Source organism: Anabas testudineus, chromosome 12 (assembly GCF_900324465.2).
Source record: "Anabas testudineus chromosome 12, fAnaTes1.2, whole genome shotgun sequence".
In the NCBI taxonomy this organism is placed as follows: Eukaryota; Metazoa; Chordata; class Actinopteri; order Anabantiformes; family Anabantidae; genus Anabas; species Anabas testudineus.
This window is the reverse complement of record NC_046621.1, coordinates 10,150,652-10,174,657: the sequence shown is the minus strand read 5'-3', so window position 1 is coordinate 10,174,657 and position 24,006 is coordinate 10,150,652. Positions and strand designations below refer to the sequence as shown.

Genomic DNA, 24,006 nt, shown 5'->3' with positions numbered 1-24,006 from the left:
AACCCCCCATGCTTCTGAACTGACTTGGAAGATGAATGTTTGGTGTTAGTGATCCCCCGTGCTGCCACAGTGATGATTGCACCTTGTAATGCATCAGCAATACAAGACAAAGAATAAATCAAGTGAGAAACACTTGACACAAATTGTGGACAAGATGTCTCAGTCCCAATAAATCTTGTTTAAAGAGGTAGGATACTAGATCATAAATGGATCACTGTGTGGTTTTTGTAAGCTTATTGGATTCCTACTAGAAACTACATCCACTGTTATGATATGAAATATAGTTTATTTTAACTCTGCAGAAACCTAATGATTTTAGCTACAGTATACTGACAGCCAGAGTACGGATGCTATTCATGGTGCTTAGGTTGGGTTTAGTGATGGCTTTGCATTTGTCACCAGGTAAAAGTTTTCACTTCGAGTAAAATGTCACAGAACCAATTACATAAAAATGTATATTAATGACTCATATTGCTCTGAATTTCCCAACAGAACCACTGTGTTTTCTTAGTGTTAATAAACAGCATTGTATTTGGGATCACGTTTGTGAAAAGGTCGCCTGTACATACTGTGAGTACAGCTTTGCGAAGCATGGCTGTGACCTATACCATTTTTTATAACCTATAACCTATGACCCAAATGTGTCAGACTGAACTTTAGGGAAATACATAAAAAAAGAGGTAACTTAGCCAAAATGCATATAGTTAGTGAATATATCACTTAGCAACAAACAGTGTGCTTTAACATTTCATTACAGCATACACAGTATGTGTTGTGGTACACTGTTGTGAATTGAACTTGTGAGGAGATTTGCAAAGGAAACCCACTATAATCCTGCTTTAGGCCATGAGAATTTATTGTGACAGCACATACAATGTTAACAGTGGCTTTTCAAGGCTATGGCCAATTTACAGTAATTCAGTAAGTGGGTAATTGTAGGGAAAGAAGGTAACCACCACATTGTTAGAAGATAACACGTCATCTGAAATTACAATAACATTGAAGTTATTGTTTACAGTGAGTTCATGCCTCACTGTACAGTAAACAATACCCTACACAGTAAGTCTAAACTGGTCCGTTGTTGGTTTTGTGTATTTGCTTCATTGGTATAATCCTCCCTGCATGATATGGCTGCAAAGCATTTAAATTATACCAGAAAGCAGCATGTGGTTGGGCTACATCCTCCAGTAATAAAACCAATATTGCAAGATAATTATCATGGATTTTTACAATATGCCTATTGCATTTCTCCTGGAGGCAAAACTGTCAGGCGTTTGCAGATGAATTTTGCCTTTTATTAGCTCACAGTAAAACACTGTCTTAGATGTAATACAATAGCCTAACTTTATAGTCAGGGGAACCTGCAATAAAAAAATAAATGCATCAGTGATTGCATACTAATGAAATGTGCAACATAATGCATATTATGCAGTATGCAGTCACATTGTTTGATGTTTTGTTTCATATGTGATATGTAATTAATGTCCCAGTGGGCTCAGCAGAGTAAATGCTGACCTACTAGGTTGCAGCAATAAAAAGAAATCAATCTTTAATCAGTGATTGCAATTTTTTCTTTGTGAAAGATACACTTGTTATTACCAAGACAACAGCAGACAAAGAGTAAAAAAATAAAAATAGAAACAGCAATATATTACAGTACATGAGCTGCATTAACTCCAAATTACTGCTAACTGAACAAAAAGCCCAACCAACTATTTAACTGTGAAGAATGTCTCCAAACATACAACCAACTCTGGGTGTGTTGTGTCTGCTTATTTTAAACTTTATAGCAGACACAAATCCACCACCTGCTGTTACCGACCCCCGTCAGTTGGATTTATTGCACGAAAGTTAATTCTTAGTCTTAGTAAATTTTACTTCAGCACTGTATGACAAAAGAGTTCCAGTGCATCCTGACAGTCACACGAGCATCAGGTTAGTTTCTCCAACTGCCCTTTTGCAGTCTGTCAGAATGAGCCATGACTGAGCAGGTGGGATTGTCCCACCATGGAGATGAGTGCATCAGGAAGCTGTAAATCCTCCACCGCCTTCCATTTGTTTACGCCTCCTGTTTCGCGCCAAACAAACTACTAGATTTCCCATGAGAGCTCCCAGCCCCCACACAGCGTCCTCGGCGGACATGCTTTATGGGTCTCACAGCCAGATGAAAACAGTTAAAACACCATTTTTAAAAAAGGTGTGTTTGTGCAGATGGGAGAGCGAGGCTGAGATTCAGGTCGATTGTTTGCACAAAAGGACGGGATGTGCTATAAATTGGCATGCCGATCATGCCCGTCGTTCTCATGAATCAACGCCCTGATTCATTTCGCAGAAGAGCAATTTTGCACCAATTGTATTTTAATCCATCTCTTGATTCATGCATCAAATCCTACAACACATGTGAAGCAGGTGGCAAAGGCGAAGGGTGGGAAAGAAGAATTTTCAAACCAGTATCACAATGTTGCTCTGGTGCTTACCCAGTAACATTACTCTGAAGAAATCGTGGTTTTTCCACTTTTAGCTTCACACCATGTAATTATAAGGGTCAAATGCATAATTTGCAATTGTCAGACCATTTATTGGATTCTTTTTCCACTCTAGGATCATCTTTCAGACTTCTGCATTTAAATAAATCCTTTTCTTTGTTGTCAAGCTTAAGCTCATTATATATGAAATGCGCTGAGCTGAGATTTTCAGCTCTTACTGTTAAACTACAATCCAGATCACGTCAGAGCGGCTATCCCTGCTGTATTCTGTTAATTAGATGCACTGAAATGACAGCACAAACTTTTCTATTTTACTCTGATTTGAGGTTGTTAAACTGGGGCTAAGTCTAAACCCCGTGTGAGCGTGCAGCTAATGTTTGAGTTTTATGTCTCTGTGCCAGAGTGTTTTATTAACATGGTGCCTCACAGACGAGTTGACGTATATTTCACTGGTGAAGGACGTGACCCTGGTTGTTTATTTCCCATGATGAAATTGTCCAGAGGTTGATGACTCCGTAAATAAACAGTTCATGGAGCAGTAGCTCTTGACTTCTGGTGACCAACGTAATTACTATGGTGTAATCATCACAGGGCAGGTGTGGGCATCACAGGGCAGGCAGAATTTGTTAAAAACATGGCCACGTGGTTTAGTTTCCTATTTATTAAACTAAATATAACTATCAGCATTAGAATGCAATGCAGACATATAGTCAAGTCACAAAGGGAAGTATATATCTTAGGGTTGATAAAGCATTTTAAACTGTTAAACTGTTGCATGGTCGAAGATCCAGAGATCATCAGTTGTCTTAATAGCCACAAGTCCCAACAACATATTCTCTCACATCAAAAACTCTAAAAGCTCCGTGATGAGACAAGCACATCATCAGGGCCTCACAAATCCAATTGCACTCGCTAGGCAGACCAGCTCATATAGAATTTAATTCAATTAAACGGCAATTAATGGACATCTTGTAGCTGGAGTTGCGTGTTAAACACCAGAACAGCTGAAAACTGGGATGTAACACAGAAACAGGAAATCTGGCCTCAGTAGCTTTAATTAACCATTTTCCTCTTGTCCCTCCGTATAATTAGAACATGTGTCTAATCAGTTTACCTCATTGTACCTTTATCATCATCTAAGCGAATGCAGAGTTCAAGAGTACAGTATGTCAGGTTACTTACTTCCCAGAATGCACGTTACTGCCATGCAATCATAATTTACGCCTTAATTAAGTTTTGAATGTGTTGTGAGCCACTGTAAGATGTAGTTTTCTACATCAGCCACCTTTCCGTGCTTTGTCAGCACAATTTACTGTGTATAGCTCCACTGTATGGTCAATCTATCGAGTCCTCCCTCCTCATGCCCACAAAACTGTTAGAAACTGTGTTGCAGAGGGAGAAATTAGAGGCCCACAAAAACAGGAATCTATAAACATATTATGTCCTGTTGTTAATGGAAATGTCATTAGCAGATATCTCACAGCTCTATTGAACGATGAGCCAATTTCCCTGACTATCTCTAACCCACTGAAATGTAAAATGGCTGGAAATTCCCAGGATTAAGTAGGTACAGTAGCGACAATTCACCATCAAAAACAAAACGACCAAATTTTCCACTCAATTGCATTTAAAAGCCTCTTATCAAGGCTGTGAATGGGCCATAATAAAAAGGAATTTGACAGTAGAAGTAAAGAGCTTCCCTTGGAGGGTGAATAATGACACATAAACATTTACTGTGTGGCCAGTCTCTGTTGGACACTGGCCTTCACTGCCCTTCCACAATAACCCACCCCTCTTCATTGAGTTGTCATAAAGTGAGATATCTGTCTCTGAAGCCCACATCAGTGGTTGATTGACCGTAGCACTGACCATAGCTACTCCTGAGGCAACAGTAACATACAGTCATGGTTATGCCAGTGGGACTCTGAATGCGGGAATGCTTAACCTTTAATTTCTTCATTGGCATTTCACTGGTGTTTGTGTCTGTTTTTGATGATATGAAGTCACACAGAAGGAACAGATCAAATTAAGGGTCCCTCAGCGTTACATTAAGAAGCACGAGTTGTTATCAGAGTGCTGCTTTGCCTGATAGTGTTGGTGAATCAGATACTGCATCTCTGATCTGCAATGTAATATACAGCAAATTAGCATTTTGCCAGCATGCAATAAATGTGAAGATGAAATGGATCCTTTAAAGAGCTTCAGTTTATCAGATTTAAACGTGCAGCAGTAGAACAGGTTTGCTGCAAACACATTTTGACAAGGTATTTTATAAGACAACATTTATATAGTATACATCTGCAGGGATGTGTTTAAGCACTTATAGTTTGAAATTAGCATGTTAACATTGAAATGCTCTATCAAACTAATGTACACATTTATTTTGTTTGGGCTTATGAAAAAAACAAACAAGGGGGGCTGTACACAGTACATTCTCACACTGATTATATTGTTAGTCCCACAGTCCCACTGCAGTAAGTGTTTCAATGATTGCTCTTTCAGAGCACAATGTTACTCTTATGATTTGCAATTGTTTTCCAAAACTCTTTCACCATTTGCATATATGCACTTTTTTTGAAAAACAGCAGTTTTCCAATAATTATAATCATTTTAACACAGTGTCTCACAGTGGTTCTGTTGTGAGTGTTCGTTGTCTCTCTATTTAGACTCCTATTGGACAAAGGTGGCAACTAAAGCTACTAGTTTGTCCTGAGCTCATTGTTGTTTTAAAACCTCCCCCAGATTTATTATTTTTCCACAAAGCCAACCATAAGGTGAGAAACCAACCAAATCCAACAGCTTTGATTAGGCACCCCACACCTACATGATTACACTGGAAGAGTGGGAATAAAAATGATGAAATGATGAGCAGCAACAAGGCCAGTAAGGCTGTGGGTGTCTTGTTAACACTCAAACCTTATTGGAGGGGTTTGTGTGGTCTAGTTTGAATTCCTCCTAGACATTAACCCAGTGACCTGTTTCACAGCTTGAACTAACTGTGACTAGACTGATACCAGTTGGCATGGCAACCTCATGTGTAGCAGATGCAACTGCATCGCAGCTGATCTGCTGCCAATAGTTTGAATGTATTTACCTTATATTTTCGCACAAATGTTCTACAAAGTGAATTTGTTAATGCACTTTATCTGTGATGCTTCAATGGGACCTCTCGATTTCTCATTATCTCCTTTCATCCAGTGAGCAGTAGGAGACAAAAAAAGCCCAGGGGCTTGATGGACTTCCTGTGCAGAATGGCCATGCACTGTAAAGTGATTGGGTGTATTGGTTTAGACCAGGCAGGAATCCTGTGACTGTTATCGTCATGATATCCCAGTCAGGGTAAGTAAGCGACTGTGTCACTGCTCCCTACACCTGGGATAACATCATTCATAAGGATTAAACAGAGCTGAACAAAGCAAAAAGCAAGAATTAAACAAGTTTGCACAGAAAAAAATCCAGACTCTCTTTTAAAAAAGATAACCCTTTACTCTCAGAAGGAGCAAAGATGTTCATAAATGTTATGAGTGTTTTAAGGTTCTATTTTTGCCTTCTTTTGTGGCATCTTGACAACATCATGCTATTGTAATGAATCAAATATTACCAAGAATCACATCTTTTTTATGCAGTACAAAAGTTTTTTTAAACATAAAGACAAAAAGGGCATAATTTAATTTGCAAAGATTTGTCGAAACAGGGGTTTACAGTGTCTTAGTCCATTTAAGATCCTTGGAATGTCCACTAGGGGGTGCAATAGTGGATCAGAGCATAATAAACCTGTATGAATCCCCTGTGAATCCCTTTAATCAACAGTTATTAATGAATTGATTTTAATACTTCATGGCAGAAATAACCTTAAAACCCAAACCCAAATGGTTGTTTTCAGCAGAACCTTTTAGGTCATAAAGCTCTAGCTGTACAGTGTTAGTTATATCAAGTGTGTGGTGTTTACTGTGTGATCCTTTTACAATGATACAGTAATGAACTAGAAATAACTACATAATGACACTTTCACAACTGTAACTGTAATCTGTTTTGTAATAATGTATTACTCACAGCTGATGGACAGTGGATTGCGTTCAAAGCACTGCCGGAATGAGAGTTGACCAACAAAAAACGATAAAAAGTGTGATGCATAGATGTGTCATAACCTTAGCTGGGGAATTTACTTTACCGTGTTTACCTGGACAGTGTTTGTCAGTAAAAGTCACTGGGTCAGATAATTGAGTAAAAAAGAGACAGATGGTGGCAGCATTTACTGCTGATTACATGAAGGTCATAAACTCCCTTTCAGTAGCTAGGGTTCTCAGGGCCAAGCCTATTAAACTGCTAGGTCCTGAATCTTAGAGGTATGCAGCTGCATCGGTAGAAATACACCAAACACCATGTGCCACAACGTCGGGATTAGTGTTTTTACAGATGTGTTTTTAACAGATCTCCACGTCAGTAAGTGTTCCTGCAGTCCTGAAAAATCACCATGGTGCAAACTGAGTACTTAATTTTCTCCTCACATCATCAGCACTGGCACACTGTAGCTGGGGACTTAGGCGCTGTCAGTCACACATAGTGAAATATTCCATACCAGAGGCCTCTAGCCTACAGCAAAGTTGCATAGAGTGACTGTATTCTCACAATACAGGGAATATAAATAGTATATGCTGATGTAGGGCCATGCGCAGTGTTGAGAGATGACACGGCGATGCAAGAGAATCAGTGTTTCTCTGTAAACCTGCTGGACAATCTTAAATGGTAAACATGTAGGACTTATGTATGAGATTTTGCCATTTTTTTCTAGTTTTTACTTTTTTTCTACTTATGTGATGGAGGTATTTTGTGTTATTTACACTGACACAAGATCAAATCAAGGTATAACACTGTAAATGTAGATTACACAACATGTGAGCACTAATTGAATAGAGCACTAATGTTATCACTGCAATGATAAGTTCATGTTAGATTTATATCTGTGAAAGAAACTGTTTAATTCTACGTTGGATTCTGTTGCAGGGCCTGCTCAGTATTCATTCACATTAGTCCGGTGTGTTGGCTTCCCTGAGAACAGCTGCCGTAGACGGTGTTTACTGATCATACTGATGTATTTGTCGTCCAACTCAGCAAGACAGGCAATCAATATTCCGATTACAGGTAAATTTCCATTCTTGCACTGTAGAACATTGAACGTCAGTCAGAATCTTTGTCAAAATGATTGCCAGCATACATGCAAAAACGTGTTTGGAGCTGGATGCGAGCAAATGCCAGTGTCAGCATGTCAGATAAGTCAATCCTCCAGACTTTATTATAACGTTAGAAAACCAGGCGGCTGATAAAATGCGAATCTTCCCCATTGCTGAACAATTCTCCAAACTCTATATGCAAGTCTGCAGCCATTGTAACAGTCATTTTGACTTGCCCTAGAAAAAGCACTGCACAGTGACTGATGACATTAATGATGGTTGCTTTAATTTGAAGTGTCCCAGTTTGCCGTGACAGTGTGACAGTGTAAGTGAACACACCATTAAACAGAAATCAGCCTTCACTAATGTTTATCATTTACAGTTTTTCCAGTGTGAATTGTGATAATGTCTTGTGTGGAGGCAGCTCAATTTTCCAGGGGCATGAGAACAGAAACACAAAAATTCAAATGTGATCCTTGGACCAAGCAGAATTTATAGATTGTGATTTTAGCACAGAGTGATGATCAAATAAAGGATAAATTACCTTCAAAAAGGTGGAGGGTGAGCAAATACTCTATTTTCAGCTATCAGCCCTTCTTTACAAGTGCAGTGACTGCCTAAAAACCCATATTTCTATTGTAATCATATCTAATATATTTGTGCTATAATAGTTTGATGATGAGTTTTGCACATTTTCAGATCAAAAGAGTTACAGTCCTCTCTGGGTGGGCTTGCTGTTGCATGGTTATTGTCAATTATTGATATTGGTTAACATGAAGACAGGAACATCCAGTGCAACCTCCTCACAGCTGAAGTGTGTCTTTTTAGCTCGACTGCCCTGCAATAAGAAGACAGAGCCCACTCTTTTTCAATTACGACTGAACCTTGAGAGTCAGCCAGGGTCCCTCTGACTCAATCACATTAAAAGCCTTGCTCACTTTGTTGCTGAATCCTGACTCAACTCTATTGACGCCACAGTAAAGTGAGCACAATCACCTGCCTGTGTTCCCTATCGTGTGGATGGAGGGGATAGAGTGGCCTGCATCTACTTAATCAAGCCTCACGGCTGTTCTAGATGGTGTTAGTCCAAAACAGGCAGTGTTCACAGTTTCACAGAGTCTGACCCGCCAGTGCAAGTTTAATGCGCTCTGATCCCCCATTCTCTGCCGATCACAACCATTACAATCCCATCCTGCTTGGCTAGGTGAATCGGACACTAATGGGGACTGGCTCTGCCCACTTGCTATTTCTCATCCCGTTCATTTCCTGCAGCCATCGTGCATTTGTCTGTGAGTGGAGTGAGCACGGGGTAGAGTGCTGCTCTCAAAGTCAAGACCTATTCCTGCTCTTCTGAATCATCAGTGGATGTTGTGCTGAGGCGGTATCTCTCCTTCTGTTCTAACTCTCCCTTCCCACAGGCAGAGATTGGCCTAACATTAATGTTGATTAGCAGAGTGTAAAGGGAAATCAGCAAACATCCAGAGGAGGCACTCCTGGTGAATAAATATTTGTTCTCCTTGTTTGGATAGTGGGCAGTGCTTTCCCGCTGTCTTATACAGCACAGTGACTCTTCTTAATGACCTTGTGTTTACATACTCTGTCTGAATTGCTTTAGAGAATCTTACAAAAGCTTTATCTCTCTTTGAAATATGTGCACACAGCATTTTTTCTGTTTGCTTGTTAGTGCATACATATACTGATGCACTCCTCATTTATAAGTCATAAGGACTTAAAATAACTCTCTAACATACTATAGGTGCACAATTCACAATTCAGTGCTCTGCTGATGCATCATAGCATATTCAATTTAAATATTTTCGTATATTTAATTTAGTCATACATATAGCAACAGAGGATGTGCACATCATATTTGCTTTTCATCATGAAAACATGTGTCTGTCTTCCATGTTCTAGGAGTGGAGAAAGAACCAATGTGCTGAACACACACTGGTGGAGCTACTGTACGTGAGCAGAGAAGGGATTGGCCCAGAGCTCTGCCACTCAAGCATCAAATACTCTCCGACTTCCTCTGTCCTCCTTTCCTGGTGCAGCCTGGGAGGAGGGAGGAGAATGGATCTCTTCTCTGTGTGTCGCCGGAGCTCCCTCAGCCTGCTCCTTACCACCTGTCCTTGACTTACTGTGCACATACGAGACTGAGAGGAAGTGCTGCTCACCCCACCTCTGGCACCGTTCTGTATTGTCTGCCTTTATGTGAACAGCTGTGTTTTTTTAAATCTTCACTGTGTGTGGGGCTGGTGTGTTTTTTTTTTTCTACTTGTGGTGCTTCAGTGGAGTGGAGGAGTGAGGAACGCTTGTACTCGGCCAGTGGAGCTCTGATGGGAGGCAGTGCTGGCTCTGGCTGGGACTGGGGATGCTGAACGGGGGGAGGGAGGGCCTATTTGAGCTGGGACAGCAGCTCCAGCAGCAGGGGGAGTACCAGGCCGCCCTCCACTGCTTCCTCAGCTGCCTGCTGGGACTGACCCATGTGCAGAGTTTCACCTCTCTGCCCAACTGTCTACACCAGGTGAGCCAGATGAGAACTGGGCACATCTGTGTGCTTTTCTCTACCTTTCTCTGCCTTACATACACATAATGAACATGCATGTACATGCATTCAGACTCTGTTCTATCATGTATTTGCACAACCGTACAGACACATTTGCATCACTGCAGCTCCAGAGCATCAGACATTATCACACAACACAGCACACAGGACATGTCCAACCTTGATATCTCTAACACCAATGTCAAATCAGACAGCACAGTTCATCTTGTATGTGTTGACTCTCAGTCAGATCATTTTCATTTCAGCAGGACTTCACGGCTAAGATGTTGTCACAGTGTTAATCTACATACATACTGTAGTTTCCAGTTAATGTCTTTACTATTATGTGTAAACTATATTTTACTAGTAACCAGGCCAAAGTCTGAGCAGATTACATGCTCGCATGGTTTACAAGACCCTCCTATAAAGGCAGGGCTACAATTTTTATTTCATCCAGTAGCGCCTGAAGGAATGTCCCTGATGTCCAAACATAGCCTTTACTCCAGAACTTTGGAACGCATGGCATGATGTTGACCAGACCAGTACCGCTGTGAGAAGAGTAGGATTACTTGTTTTGACAACCCATGACATCATGTGCACACATAAATGTGAATATTTAACCATGTCCCCTGGTTTTGTCTCTGTGCCTTACAGATTGCAGAACTGTTCATCACTGAAAAGAATTGTATCCTTTCATGACAAAAGTCTCCCCATCTCACATAATTTTACTTTCACTGTCCCTAAGGCAAGCAGCTAACTGTAAATGTAGCTTTCTATATCTATGATTTCAACATGTAATGGGTTGTCAGTGGAGGCAGGCATGGTAAATTCCAGCACAATGGAGGATATAGAGTCTTTATAGAGAGTGGTGTAAACTCAGAGGGATGAGTGGATGTCTGTAGGCAAGTTCATAATAACACATTTGTCCCAGAATGCCACATGTTTTGTGTGTAGCTCAGGCTGTGTGTCTGTCTCTTAAGAGGATTTGTAGCCTCTTATCTCTGCACAACAGAGTGGGAGAGCACTAATTAACCTGTATCTGCACTCACTAGCCTGTGCATCGCCACTTCACTGTCTCTATAAAGCATAGCAGTATAGGACATGGAGATAATAGAAAGGTGTTATGTTTCAGGATATATTACCTCCATGGCTCCTCTCCCTGTCACTGAGACACTTCAACACTTAACTTGCCAGCTCAGGTTATCTACCTCAGAAAGGCTCTACTCCTCACTGCCCATTTTCCAAAATAGGTCGATTTGCTGTGCTGAGCTTCATCAATAAGCAGCAGACGTGGCTCCTTTCAGCATGAAAAGTTAGCTGCTTAAGACGTTCAATCCAGCATGACAGGGTTAAATCTTTTGACAATATTACATAAGATCATTACGGTAATGTGTCAAGTTAGGTCAAACTGCGACGTCATGTGTGGTGGGTAAATAACTGTACTTGTAGTGCAACAGTACAGACATTAAAATGTTATCACATGTTGCATTGTTTAATACTGTAAGTCAGTATTAAATAGTAATACAGCAGGAATATAGTCTCATGTGTATAGCGATAATATACTTGTGGTTTAAAAATCTTTAAATGTCCATAAAATGCCTAAATTGTCTGTAGTTCTTATGAGTATCATAGCTTAGGTGCAAAACAGTCTTGCTGTTGTGTGGTGCAATGGTCCTCTAGGGAGGGAGGTGAGAGGTCATCATGCTCAAACTGGGAGCAGGATGTGGGAACTTAGCGACACCACACAAATGTTTATGTCAAGAAGAACATGCAGTGCAGAGTCACATGTCGTCTCTGAGTCCAACCAAATCGATGACTAGTAAACAACCGTGAGTTTACATATTCAAAGTCACTTTATTTCATCTGGGTATACTGGGTTACAGAAATATACAGACGAAGGTGCAATTGACAGTGTAAATGGCAGTAGCAGCTTCATACTTTGTTATCAGAACTGGGAATATGCACATGTGCATATGTGACATGTGACCTTTGTCCATAAGCCAGAAGCTCTATTTGCTGTTGAATGTTTATTGGTACATGATGTTTCTTGGAAAGTATACTGACCTTGACAAATTGACCTTATCTCAAATAAAGTGGCATCTCAAGATAGTAATTTGGCTTTCCCGTATTTTCATATTTACACTGCATATGTAGCTATTTACACTGAGCCTCTAACACTAGGAGTAGTATACATTTTCAACAGGCCTTGATTCCTGCTGCCTGCAGTTGATAGTGACTCTCTGAGGTTAATTCGGTGCACCCTAGACAGACTTTTGCAGCACATGTGATCAGCCTTTGAAGGTGCCAGTGTTAATGCAAGTTCTTGTCGAATTTCTGAGTGCAGTCCAGTTATCAGTTCATTGGAGGCGTGTTTATGTGTGTAGAGTGGAGCCCATTCCCTGGAGAGGGGTTGTGTGAGGTTCCTGTTGTGGCCATTGTTGTGGTCCAGCCAGGCTAAAAATAGCAGAGAGAAGTAGTGCTCTGACCTTTAATGAAGGCTGTTCCCCGATTCTCCCTCCTAGACGATCCACCTTATACTCACCTTGTTCCCCACTGCCAGTTTCCTGCTGTCCCAGGTGTAGTGAATTTCTAATCCGCCTTCAACGTCTCTTAAGAACATCAAAATCCATTTATGATATTGTGAGTAATGGTAATGTTCATGGCAGGTTGCTGTACCATAAATAATTCAGATGTACATCCACTAATGGCTTTTTAGCATCCATCCCTTATAGTCCATACATTTGAATTCAAATGGTCAATGTCAATAGTGTGCACATCTGATAATATTATCTTGTTGACAAAATGAGGAAACCAGCTGTTGTTGTTTCCAGTAACAAGCTTTACTATTTTTTGAGAGTGGAAATAAACTGTTCTTCTTTACAACTAAAGGTTGTAGACATTTAGTTCTATGTCTGATCTGTAAGTATATTGTAATACTAATAGTGTCACCTGATGTGATGGAAAGTAAAATATGGAATTTATATTGTTTCCACGTGAGAGATCAGATGTTAAGTAGGACATTTTTTACAGGCAGGGCTGTGTTTATTTTAAGAATATTCCATCCCATTGGTCTTTAAATTTACCTGACAAGCATCAGTGGTGTCATTTTACTGTGGGATGGACACACAAGCACCGAGAGTGGTTTTAATAATGTGAGCACGATCTATTTTTAGGATGCTTTTAATAGAGACTCTTTTGATGGAAACAAAAGCAGTCCATACAAAACAGCAAACTGAAAATTAAAACCAGTTTTTCAAATAGATGTGATGTGAAATATGAGCTGTAATCAGATACAACTATTTTGTACAATCCAGCCAACTTGTTTTGTGTCCGAAATGCTCAACTTGAAACAAACACAAAAGTAATGGTCAATAACAGCTCAAAAATAATGACCAGTTACTGGCTGTTGAAACCTGGGTTGCAAAATACAAACACTGTGCTCTGAATTACTGCACATTGTAATTGTCTGCATGGGTCATTCTCTGGAGGTTTTAAAAATAAACAAAAAGCAATGTTGAGCTGGGCAATAGGACTGTTTTTAACTCTGACAACTGACTAATCCAGTTGAAAACCGATACTGATCCTTCACCCATATAAACAGATGGAAAAGCTCTCCAGTTCATCCAGGCTGAAAAAATGTTTTACGAGGTGGCACTGATCGAGCTCACAGCTCTTCAGGGGAGCACAGGCAAGTATATGTGACGTTATGCTATTGATGAATATACTTCTGGTGGTATATGTGCATGTATAGTATCTCTAAATGTAGTTTAGGTCAGAATCAAAGACAGTGGTCGTTATGTATGTAAATTAGTTGTAAATTAATTTTTACTTGGGTTTACCCAGAGCCATCTTAGTATCTATTAGTCTCTATTTTCTCCCTAATTTGTACAAAAATATTGTTATAGGAAATTATTAGTTGTTTTCCTTTTCGACTGTAGCAATGGTCAAGATGCAAAACTGCGTGGATTTTATTTTTATATATTGTGACGTTGTCAGGAAAGCACCAGATACACACAAGCTGTTTAGTAGCTGATAGAGCATCTTTCTATTAGGCAGCTAGTTTACAACCTGTTACCTGCAAATGATTATGAAATTACGATACAGTGTGTTTCTCAACATCATTTATTTTGTTGACTCATTAAGTAAGTATGAAATGACGTAATGTCCCATCTTACCCAATTCCATCTTTGTTGACAATATACCTGGTGGAGCCTTAAGCAGGCATTCACCGTTCATTCATCACTGGCTGCTGCGCTACTCCAGACATCTGCCTCTTCCGCTCTGTCTGCTGCTGAGGCAGCAGCGCAGTGTAGCATAGGAGCAGCGTTGGAGATCAGGGACAGACATAGCATAAGACAAATGGCCACACTTTGCACAACTCATCTCATTAGGAGCTGTGTGTCGCTATAGAAGTGAGATCCCTGATTCAGCACTTACTCAGATTGAATGCTGGACTTCTCCACGAGCAGAGCTGGCACCGTGGCCAAGGCTTGCATGCTTTCTTCCTCTCTGGAGTGTTTATTCCAAATGCACCCCTCCTTCAGTTTCACTCTGATATGATTGTCATTTTGTGGTTTTTGTAATACAAACAAGTCTTTACTGTACCTGTTAAAAGGATTTATTTGCACTTGTTTGTGCCTTGGATTAAACGGCAAACCTATTTCCACTTCTAATGTTGTATTGTGGTGTGTACATAGAGCACCCACAGTATGTTTGTGGTTTGTCACTGTGTGCGTACTTGTGTCTCACTGTTCCAGAGGGCGTGGTGTTGTTTGACTGCCTTATCCACTCTCTCCTGTCCTTATCTCTGTTCTCTTGTCCCTAGTCCTCAGTTGACTCCAGGCTGTTCAGGGTTTAAGTCTGCAGCAGTGCCAGACAGACTAATAGCCAGCTGCCCCCGGCTTTATTTTCAAACTCGTTCAATAGTAGAGAGGTAAAGAGAGCAAAGGACAGTTAGAAGAGACAGATACATAGGAAGAGAGCGTGGTTTGTTCGCAGGCTGGCTGTGATTCCATGCCCTGTGTTTGTGTAACAGGGCCTCAGGAGGAGGCTACACTGGGCTCAGCAGGATGGACGACCCCAGAGGAGCTTTCGGAGCAGGCCTCCCAGGCTCAGCACCTCGAGCGGCTGGCCCAGCTCTGCATCATGAGCAAACAGTAGGTAACAAAGCAAAAATGATAGTTTCTTTTTTTTTGCACAGTCCAGACTATGGTTTTCTCGTGATAAATACCTTACTGAAATTAAAGGGGTTGGTGTGCTAGGCTATATTTATTACACAGTTATAAATTCTTACCATCAAGCATCTGCATCTTTAGCTTTACGTGTATTAACATTTGTGTCTTGTTTAAATGATTTGTAATGACAGTCAGTATTGTTCTTGCCCTTTCACCTAGTATGAAATCTTTTTTGGTTAAAGACAAAAAATGTGAGCATATCCATGTCCACTTGCACGTCCACACATTTCCCTTTCTGGAGTGGAAATTTTTAGAACTGGATAAACTACAGCTCCGAGTCTTTTCAGCCAGAGTTGAATTTCCCTGTAGATGTAGAGAAAAGAGACACCGCACTCTACGTGAGTGTTACAGAAGGAACACCTTAACTGGATCCGGTGTCTCCTGTTGCAGGGGTACTTTGTTAGGCCGCAGCATGCACCTATTTTCTGTCCCTGTGTTGTCATTGTTTGGATTAGGCCATTTAACCTGATTGCCAGAGAGGGTGACAGAGGGTGGAAGGTTTGCTCAGTGGAGGGCAGGTCTCAGTGCTTCATTAATGCAAGGGACATACATAGTAGTTAAACTTAAATGAGATGGTACTGATTGTACATGACTGTACCCAGAGGCTTGGGTTTCTGGCTAAATAAGGACAAGCAGGAATCTGATTCTACTCTTTGATCTTTTCTTTCAAAGACATACTATACTATAAAATGTGTAATATATAATATATCGATATATAGATATACATATATGTGTGTATATATATATATTAATATAAATACACATTTATATATCACATATCACTACTATAAACCATACAGAGAGTTGGAATACTTCCTAAATCTCTCAGCAATATGTCATAGGACGTCCTTTGGGCTGGAAAAAAGGGGTTTCTGTCTTTGTCCCTCAGATGTCTCCTGAGAAGGCCCTTGTATTGTAAAGTAGTGCAAACTGACACTTGGCAATTACTAATTGAACGGAAGTGTGGGTTTGGAACAGCGAAGCTGACATCTGTCACACTAAACAGAGCTTGCTCTACATCTATAGGCACACGTGAGAGTGTGAGGACGATGACTGTCCTTGGCCGGCTTTCCAGAGCAGATATGAGTAGAGAGCAGCTGGCAGATCTTCATCGTACCACATCGTGTTCACCTAGCTTAGCACTAAGCGGAAGAATGGTGGAAGGGCACGAGTCAGTAAACCAACCTGTAAGCGCCATGCCTTCTGTAATTCACCCTGGAGAATAGACAGGGACAGTCACTGCTGGCACAAATAGAAGGTTTCCACTTCCTTCATAAGGCATCTAAGCACTGCAGCCCTGCTGTCTGTGTCCAATCACAGCACACGCTTGTTTAGATTTGTCATGCTGCTTTGATCCAAACATTGAAACTGATACGTTCACCTGACAGTGCGGCACATGCCAGTGCATTTGATTAAGGTCAGGCATTGTTATCATCTGGAAATATTTCATCTATTTATGGTTCCAAGTGGAAAAAGAATGTGAAGATATATTTTATCTGATAGGCTGCTTTTTTTCCACAGTGGTAAAATATTTGTGCTTTCGTTTAATGTTGCCATTTTCCTTTCAGGCCTCATCTTGCATTAGAATACAGTGGTAAGGTATGTCATTTACACCAATCCCTTCGCTTTCTCCTTCAGAATAAACCAAACATTTTACAGCTTGTTTGTATAAGCTCTAGATTCATGTCTCTGCATTCTTCAGGCTACAAAGATCCACCAGAGGGCCTTTGGCAACGACCACCCAATTACAGCCAGAAGCCTGGAGCTTATGGCCACTGTCTATGCTGAGATTGGCAAGACTGAATATTCAGGTAAACATGAAACTGAGATCAGTGACACACAGGCGAAATGATGACTGTAAAAAGATTAACAGACAGTAGAAACACTGACGGAGGACACCTCTCTCTCAGCCGTTTGCAGCTGAACACTGTTAACACTCTGTGAAGCATGAGAGTAGAGACCGCTCTGTCTGATGAGGCAGAATAGTACCTGAGCAGTGATGTTAATTTCAAGAACAAGTTATGGCATCTGCTTCAGCGAGCACACAACACCATGTGGTTGTGGTTTGAAGCACTTGAGCTAGCCTTTAAATCATGTCAGCCCGAGAAAATGTTAAATTAATAAACATTCGCAGTCATGTTGGACACAGGAGTGGTTTTGTGCAGAGGAACAAAGAAAAGTATCTTCATGACAGTTTGAGGACACAGTGAGTATGCTGGGTTTGCATTTAGAGGAAGCACCACTCACTGCCCAACGCTAAAGTCTGACTGCTGTGGTGGAAAAAAGCAGCACACAGAAACCAGTCTTGTTGTTGAGTCAGCTTTCAGAGGCAGAGTTGCTGAACACAACCAGCTACATGAAGTCAGGTGCACAAATCATATAAAGACAAACATTAACAGCATTCCTTGTTATACAGCTCACACTTTGTGGAATAGTGAACAGTCAAAGGACGGTTGTAGCTGGTGCACTTTGTTTTTTTGTCACGCACACAGTATTTCATCCACAATAAGATGCTTCAACAGAGGCATACAGAGAACATAACCATTAAATGGTTAAGTCACATATTGGTCAGGCAGATTGATTCATCAGAGAAGGCTGAAATGTTTTGTACCAACCACACTGGTGAGACAACTGTACTGAGAACAATTAAAATGACATTTAATAATAATAATATAACCACAATAGTAAATAGCTTTGAAGTTTTTAATGCAAAGATAGTTGAAGAAACAAGCTGAACTACAGTATATTGACTTTGACTTGTCTGTGCATCAGTGTTTGTAATTTGATCTGTCTAAGCTCTACCTGGTGCTGACAGAGTTAACGCAGAAGTCTTTGCTTCTTCTTATTTGCATGTGTCATTTTGTATGTTGAACTTCACCCCATTGTGTGTCTTCAGAGCAGAATGTGCACACCAGTGTGAGGCAGGATAAGATCATTACTCATACTATCTGGTCATGGTGCTCTTTCTAGACTCCCTTGGCCAGTGTGTCTCTGCACTGTCCAAACGCTTCGCTGCTGCGGAATCCATCAGAGACACCGTCAACTGTCTTCATCATTCCCACCGGGAGAAACACTCAGATGTTCGTCACAGAAAGGACAGCCACCACCAACAGGAGGACATATTGAAACTTAAGGTGGGGAGACAACATCTGCAGGCATCCTCAGCAGTGTTTTACTCTGGATATAAGCAGCTTGCATGTAAAAAAAATATAGTGCCTCCCTGCTGGTTGTTGAAAAGGAGCTTGCAGTGAGTATACTCATTGTGAAATATGTCTAATGCAGATAACCAATGGCAAAGTCCCCACCTCGATTCTAAAGAGGCCAAGCTCCAACTACGGTTCAGACCCAGAGCCCAACCACAGACGGAAAGGGGAGCGGAGGGTTCGATTCAGGGAGCCAGAGACCACAGTACATGGTAAGAAATCATAAATTTGCAGCTGAGCCTGCTCACTCACAGACGGTCAGATGTTTTTGTTTAGTCAGAGAGAGCATGCTGCCCCCTGGTGCTTCAACACCTTGACCAAACCAGTCTCTGTATTTCATGTCACCAATGTTTTCTGCAGTCTATAAAATTTAGGCCGTTTGTATGTTACAACATACTGTATACCTTGGACATGCTAGAAAGAAAAAGAGAAAGAACAAAATTCATCCAAGTACCCCTGGATTTTAATATTAACTGTTGACCTTTGTAGATTATTAAAATAATGTAATGCCCAGAGACATCCAAACAAGAGATTACTCTTCTAAATTTATTATGCATGCAAAGTGATAGTGGAGTCCAAACCAACAGCTGGTTTGTAGCGGCTGTACTTCACAGAGTTTGGCTCCTATTGACTGACTGGCCTCTTTCTGACTACTTCACAGACATTCCTTACTGTGACTGTTTAGGTGGTAAGTCTATCTGGAAATATCCAGAATCACTGTGTTAATTTGCAACCGCACTGCACTTATTATTATTGTGAAGGAGCCCACCTGATCTCATTATGTGTGGAAAAGCATCAAGGAAAAATTATTGGGGTTAGTTTTTAGTTACAAACTGGAAGTAAAACGTCACTTTAACTTTGTTGACTGCCAAGCCTTCTCACTGTCACAGCCTTTATAACTTTGGTTTAAAGACAAAAAACACACTTTGCATGACAAAGCTCCACTTCCACTTCATTCACGTAGCAGTCACAAGAAATCCTGCTCTCATCTTGCCAACCCAGCAAGAGGTTTGTGTATGTGAGTGATACACAAACTCATTTACAAATCAAACCTGTGAAAAAAATGGTTTATTTTTGTTTTGTTTTGAGTACAGCCTATGAGACGACACCGTCCCGCCCTCACCTCGCCCTGTTCACTTGCCTCTTCCTGCTGATGTCATTCCTGGGTGTGGCCATGTATTGCACAGACCGCCGGCGACCACAGCGAGTGTGCGAGGAGCTCGAGGCTGCTTTGGCTGTCTACCTGCTGCACATGAAACAGCTCCTGTGGGGCTGCTGGATATGGCTGACCATGCAATGACAGATACCAACCAGAGATGGAGACATGGAGCCTTTTTTTTCATACCCCTCTTTTTCCTATCTTTGAAGGTGCCCAGGCCTACAAACACCTCAGCCATTTGGCTCTGTACACAGTCTGTGGTGTTAAACCACTATTAAGAGAAAAAGGAAAACATGTTTAGCCCCAGAAATATGTAGCTTCCACGTCTTTATGTATATATGTACTACGGTGGTGGGCTTGCCACTCTTTGTTTTAGCTGTGATGACATTTTGCACATCTGCAATGTTGATGCACACATATAACATATACCTAATCACCATGAATGTGATTTTTCAGTTCATGTCACAGTCTATTTTATGAGCGAATGTCTCCATGGAATGCAAATATTTATTTTGTTACAGTACATAATTTGTGTACATCAGATATTGCACACTGAATGTGTATATATGGTTCAATATACTAAGGACTATCACAGTATTCAGCCTTGTATTTGCACAGAAATGAATGTAGAAATGCTTGGGGAACAGCTTTGATTGGCACAGCACACATTCGAAAGCAGGAGGATGGAAGCACAAATGTGTTAACTATTTGATAATGGTCCGTGAGAAGGAAAACACAGGGCTTCACAGGTTGAGGGACAGATGAAACACACCTCTCTCTTTACAGACTGTCAGCTGATTTCTAGTTCCACTGACAAGAAGATTCGCAGCACAACATTATCTATACTCAAACTGAACGAACGCTAATGCTTTTAACAGTGTTTCTCTTTATAACTGCTTGAATCCCACAAAATATCCTTTATCCAAAATATTTATTCTTCTATACTGTATATCTGCATCTACACAAATATCCAACTTTCAGTCATTTAGAATTTTTAAACTTTTTGTTACGTGTCACATTTCTATAAAAAAAAAAAAAAACAGTAATATATTCAGGTTGGAATTGTGATGTCAAACGCTCTTCAAGTGTGTGGATGGGTGTGGACTCAGCAAATACTAGCAATGCACAGAGAATGAGGATGAACTCCTTTCTGTTCATTACTGTTATGAGGCCAAACAGAATTACAGTACATTCAAATACTGTGCATTTTATCAAATCAGGCAATCAACACAATTCAAACAGCCAAACCGCCACACAAACGGATTATAGGATCATACAAGGGCACAGTGATGCGCATCCCACAGCCCTCTCACTAAAAGCAATAATAAACATCACACCGTTTCCAGTAAAACAATATTCTTTATTTAACAGGTTTCAGGGAACTCAAAGGAAAAGCGTCATATTTTGGAGATCACACATTTGAATGTTAAAGCAATATCGGGCTATCACCTGTAGAGAAGAAAGATATACTCAACTCTGTACTGTCAAACTAAATTGTCATTAGCAATAAAACAATAGCCAGTGAACTCATGTCCTGTATATGCACATTTAGCTTAGAAGCTGCATTTCACGGCTGTCCAAACATTTATGGTCACTTTGAAAGAAGTGCCTTTATGGAGGGCTTTCTTAGTTCCTACTGTTTTATGATTTCAAATTGTTTTGAATAAAACTGTCATTGCCTATCAAAGTCAAGCGGATGACTTGCTTTCTTCCTGTGACCTCTGACACTAAGTGAGTGTGTGATGTGAATGCAAAAGGGAGAGAAATGCATGCAGGTACACTTGTGTGTCTATTCACAGTAATACAGTATATTGGTTTGTAGCCTACAAAGTGTGAAGGAGAAGCCTGAGTTACTGGATGGCACAAGATGGGATTTTTGACCTCACACAATCGCTAAAAGCATTTTTGGACTGCCAGCCCATTATATAAATGTCCTAACTATAATATGTCATTTTGATAAAATGCCTTTTGTAACTGTTGATAAAAGAGCGAATACACTGGAAAAGCATGTCATGTTACTTTGCTGCAGCATGCAAAGGATTCTGACTTCACCAAGGCCCAATGCGCTTCCTACCAGAAAAATAAAAAAAAGGCCTGAAGGAACACATTTATTGAAGTATAAAACAAAAGTAAGAAAAGAAAAGCGTCCCTTTACGTCTATTAACCACCACCCTATTAATTTGTCATGCATTAGGTCCATGCAGAAGTTTTACAAAGACAACATGATCCATCATCCAGTCTGTCCAAGTCATTAATACTGTGTCACTTAAGAGAAATTCATGAGCTAAGAAAATTTGTGTACATTTCCATTAAGTGCTTTTAATACTATCTAACGTTTGGTTATGGTTGTTCGTCTTCAAGAGGAATGTACACAGTGGAGAAATAACCTTAATCCTCTTCAAGGGTTAACAACCATTAGTAGTTTTGTGTTTTTTGGTGAAGAGAAAACCTTTCGTTTCATTCAGTCTGCGGTCAATGGGAGCGAAAGCCAATTGATTTGATTGTCTACGTAGGCAAACATTGGTGTTTCTCATGGCAGGCGAGATGACTTTATGGTAGAATGTGAATGAGCGTGTGTGTTTGTGCATCCTGTAGTTTCTAGATCAGGCCGGTCTTGAGGTCAGAGCTGCGGCGTGAGGAGCGGCCGAGCAGCAGGTCTTTCTCGTGGATCAGGCTGTCCAGCAGGTCCTCTTGTCTGTAGTTGTGGTAGACCTTCAGGAAGGCCATCACTGCGATGCCGAGCCAGGTGAGCCAAGAAGCCCATAGGCCAAACTGAAACAGGGACATGATTATAAATATGACAGAGATTCAGGATGTGGTTCAACAACTGAGATGATACCAAAATAAAAAAATGTACCTGAGCTATAGCGAACTGGTCATAAAAAGCAGAGTTGTCCAGTCCAAGCTCTAGATCAGTGTCCTGCAGGTCCTCACAGCTAACAAATGCAAGAAGAGTTTCATGAAGTGTTTGACACTGTTTTCTGAAATTCTCTGTTACAGTTTCTGCGTGCCTCTCTCACCTGCTGGGCATGGTCCCTCCCTCAGTGATGGCATCACACCACAGGTTGAAACCCACACTGACGATGGTGCTGGACAGGAAGACGGTGAACACCACCAGGGAGCTGATCAGCAGGTTGAGGAAGGCATTGAAGATGGAGCTGCGGGGAAACAGAAAAACTGTCTCATCTATGCTTTGTTTATCTGAAACATGCATAAAATAAAAGTACCTTTTATAGACACACATGGAAATCCTGACACAGACTGGAGTGATGTCACAACATAAAATATGACAGTATGTGATTTGGATTTTTTAAAGGCAACACAAGTCTGTTCCCTCCATCTTTGCAATGGAGGATGACATTGACTTGTCGTTTTAACACCCTTTATTCTAAGGTTTATTCTAATATGCGTTATCTCACCGCCTCTATATACAGTCTGATTCTAGCGCACATGAGGGCGTGGGAGATGGACAGAAGAAAAACATTTACACTGAGCTTGTCGTTGTACTGGCATTGAATTGTGTTGAGTGCTGTGTCACTCACTCGTCGTGTCCTTTGCACAGAAAGAACAGCAGCCTCCACGCCTGCACGGCGGACAGGATGAGGGACGCTATCCCGACAAAAGTGATGAAGCTGCAGGAGGACTCCGGTCCCCACTCCTCCACAATGAAGCGTTGCTTCGACACAGTGATGTTCTCATTTTGCCACATACCACGCGTGAACAGCAGACATTTCCCCCCGAAATCTTCTGTGTTTTCAGATAGAGGCACCACGGCGATGAAACCGAACACGAAGGCTAAAAAATAAAGGATGCACTGGGCGAAAATTAAATTATCGAGGGCCATTTTTCTGTCTCCCTCTTTTGCTCTCTGCGTCCTGGAGAAACTGCGGCTGCGCAGTGGAGGCAGTGATGAGCAGAGGCGCAGCATCAGACGACGCGCTCTGCCGCAAGTTAATGAGAAGTCAGAGGCCTTCGGGGCTCTCCATCTTATCTACATCCACGTCGGAGGTATTCCTCTTCACTGGTGTTCCCATTTGCAACAGCTTAAGTATTTTGCTGTTAATTAGGGTATTTAACCTCTGCACACAGTTTTCCCCATCTTATTTCACAGGTGTACTTTCTTTGCAGGATGTTTATTTTGAAAAATAATCATCCTGCATTTATAACTGCACCATTCCAGCAAATGGAAATAATATGTTTTGTATATT

General features: G+C 40.9%; 2 protein-coding genes across 3 annotated transcripts; one reads left to right on the top strand and one right to left on the bottom strand.

The window, feature by feature from the left end:
- Positions 1-9,715: 9,715 nt before the first annotated feature.
- c12h14orf180 (chromosome 12 C14orf180 homolog) lies at positions 9,716-21,490 on the top strand. 2 transcript variants are annotated; one of them, XM_026355703.1, is made up of 9 exons: positions 9,716-10,181; positions 10,857-10,887; positions 13,804-13,890; positions 15,238-15,358; positions 17,005-17,035; positions 17,139-17,247; positions 18,407-18,570; positions 18,719-18,851; positions 19,734-21,490. In XM_026355703.1, the coding sequence occupies exons 1-9, from the start codon at positions 10,029-10,031 to the stop codon at positions 19,937-19,939; spliced, it is 1,035 nt and encodes a 344-aa protein (XP_026211488.1). In that variant the 5' UTR covers positions 9,716-10,028; the 3' UTR covers positions 19,940-21,490. The 2 variants fall into 2 exon arrangements, with proteins under 2 accessions (XP_026211488.1, XP_026211489.1); XM_026355704.1 differs by lacking the exon at positions 19,734-21,490 and adding an exon at positions 19,301-19,723.
- A 130-nt stretch (positions 21,491-21,620) lies between these two features.
- LOC113159159 (transmembrane protein 179) lies at positions 21,621-23,687 on the bottom strand. Its single transcript, XM_026355705.1, has 4 exons — positions 23,341-23,687; positions 22,819-22,956; positions 22,656-22,734; positions 21,621-22,570 (listed from the first exon to the last, which is right to left on the bottom strand). The coding sequence occupies exons 1-4, from the start codon at positions 23,640-23,642 to the stop codon at positions 22,397-22,399; spliced, it is 693 nt and encodes a 230-aa protein (XP_026211490.1). The 5' UTR covers positions 23,643-23,687; the 3' UTR covers positions 21,621-22,396.
- Between the last annotated feature and the right edge of the window lie 319 nt (positions 23,688-24,006).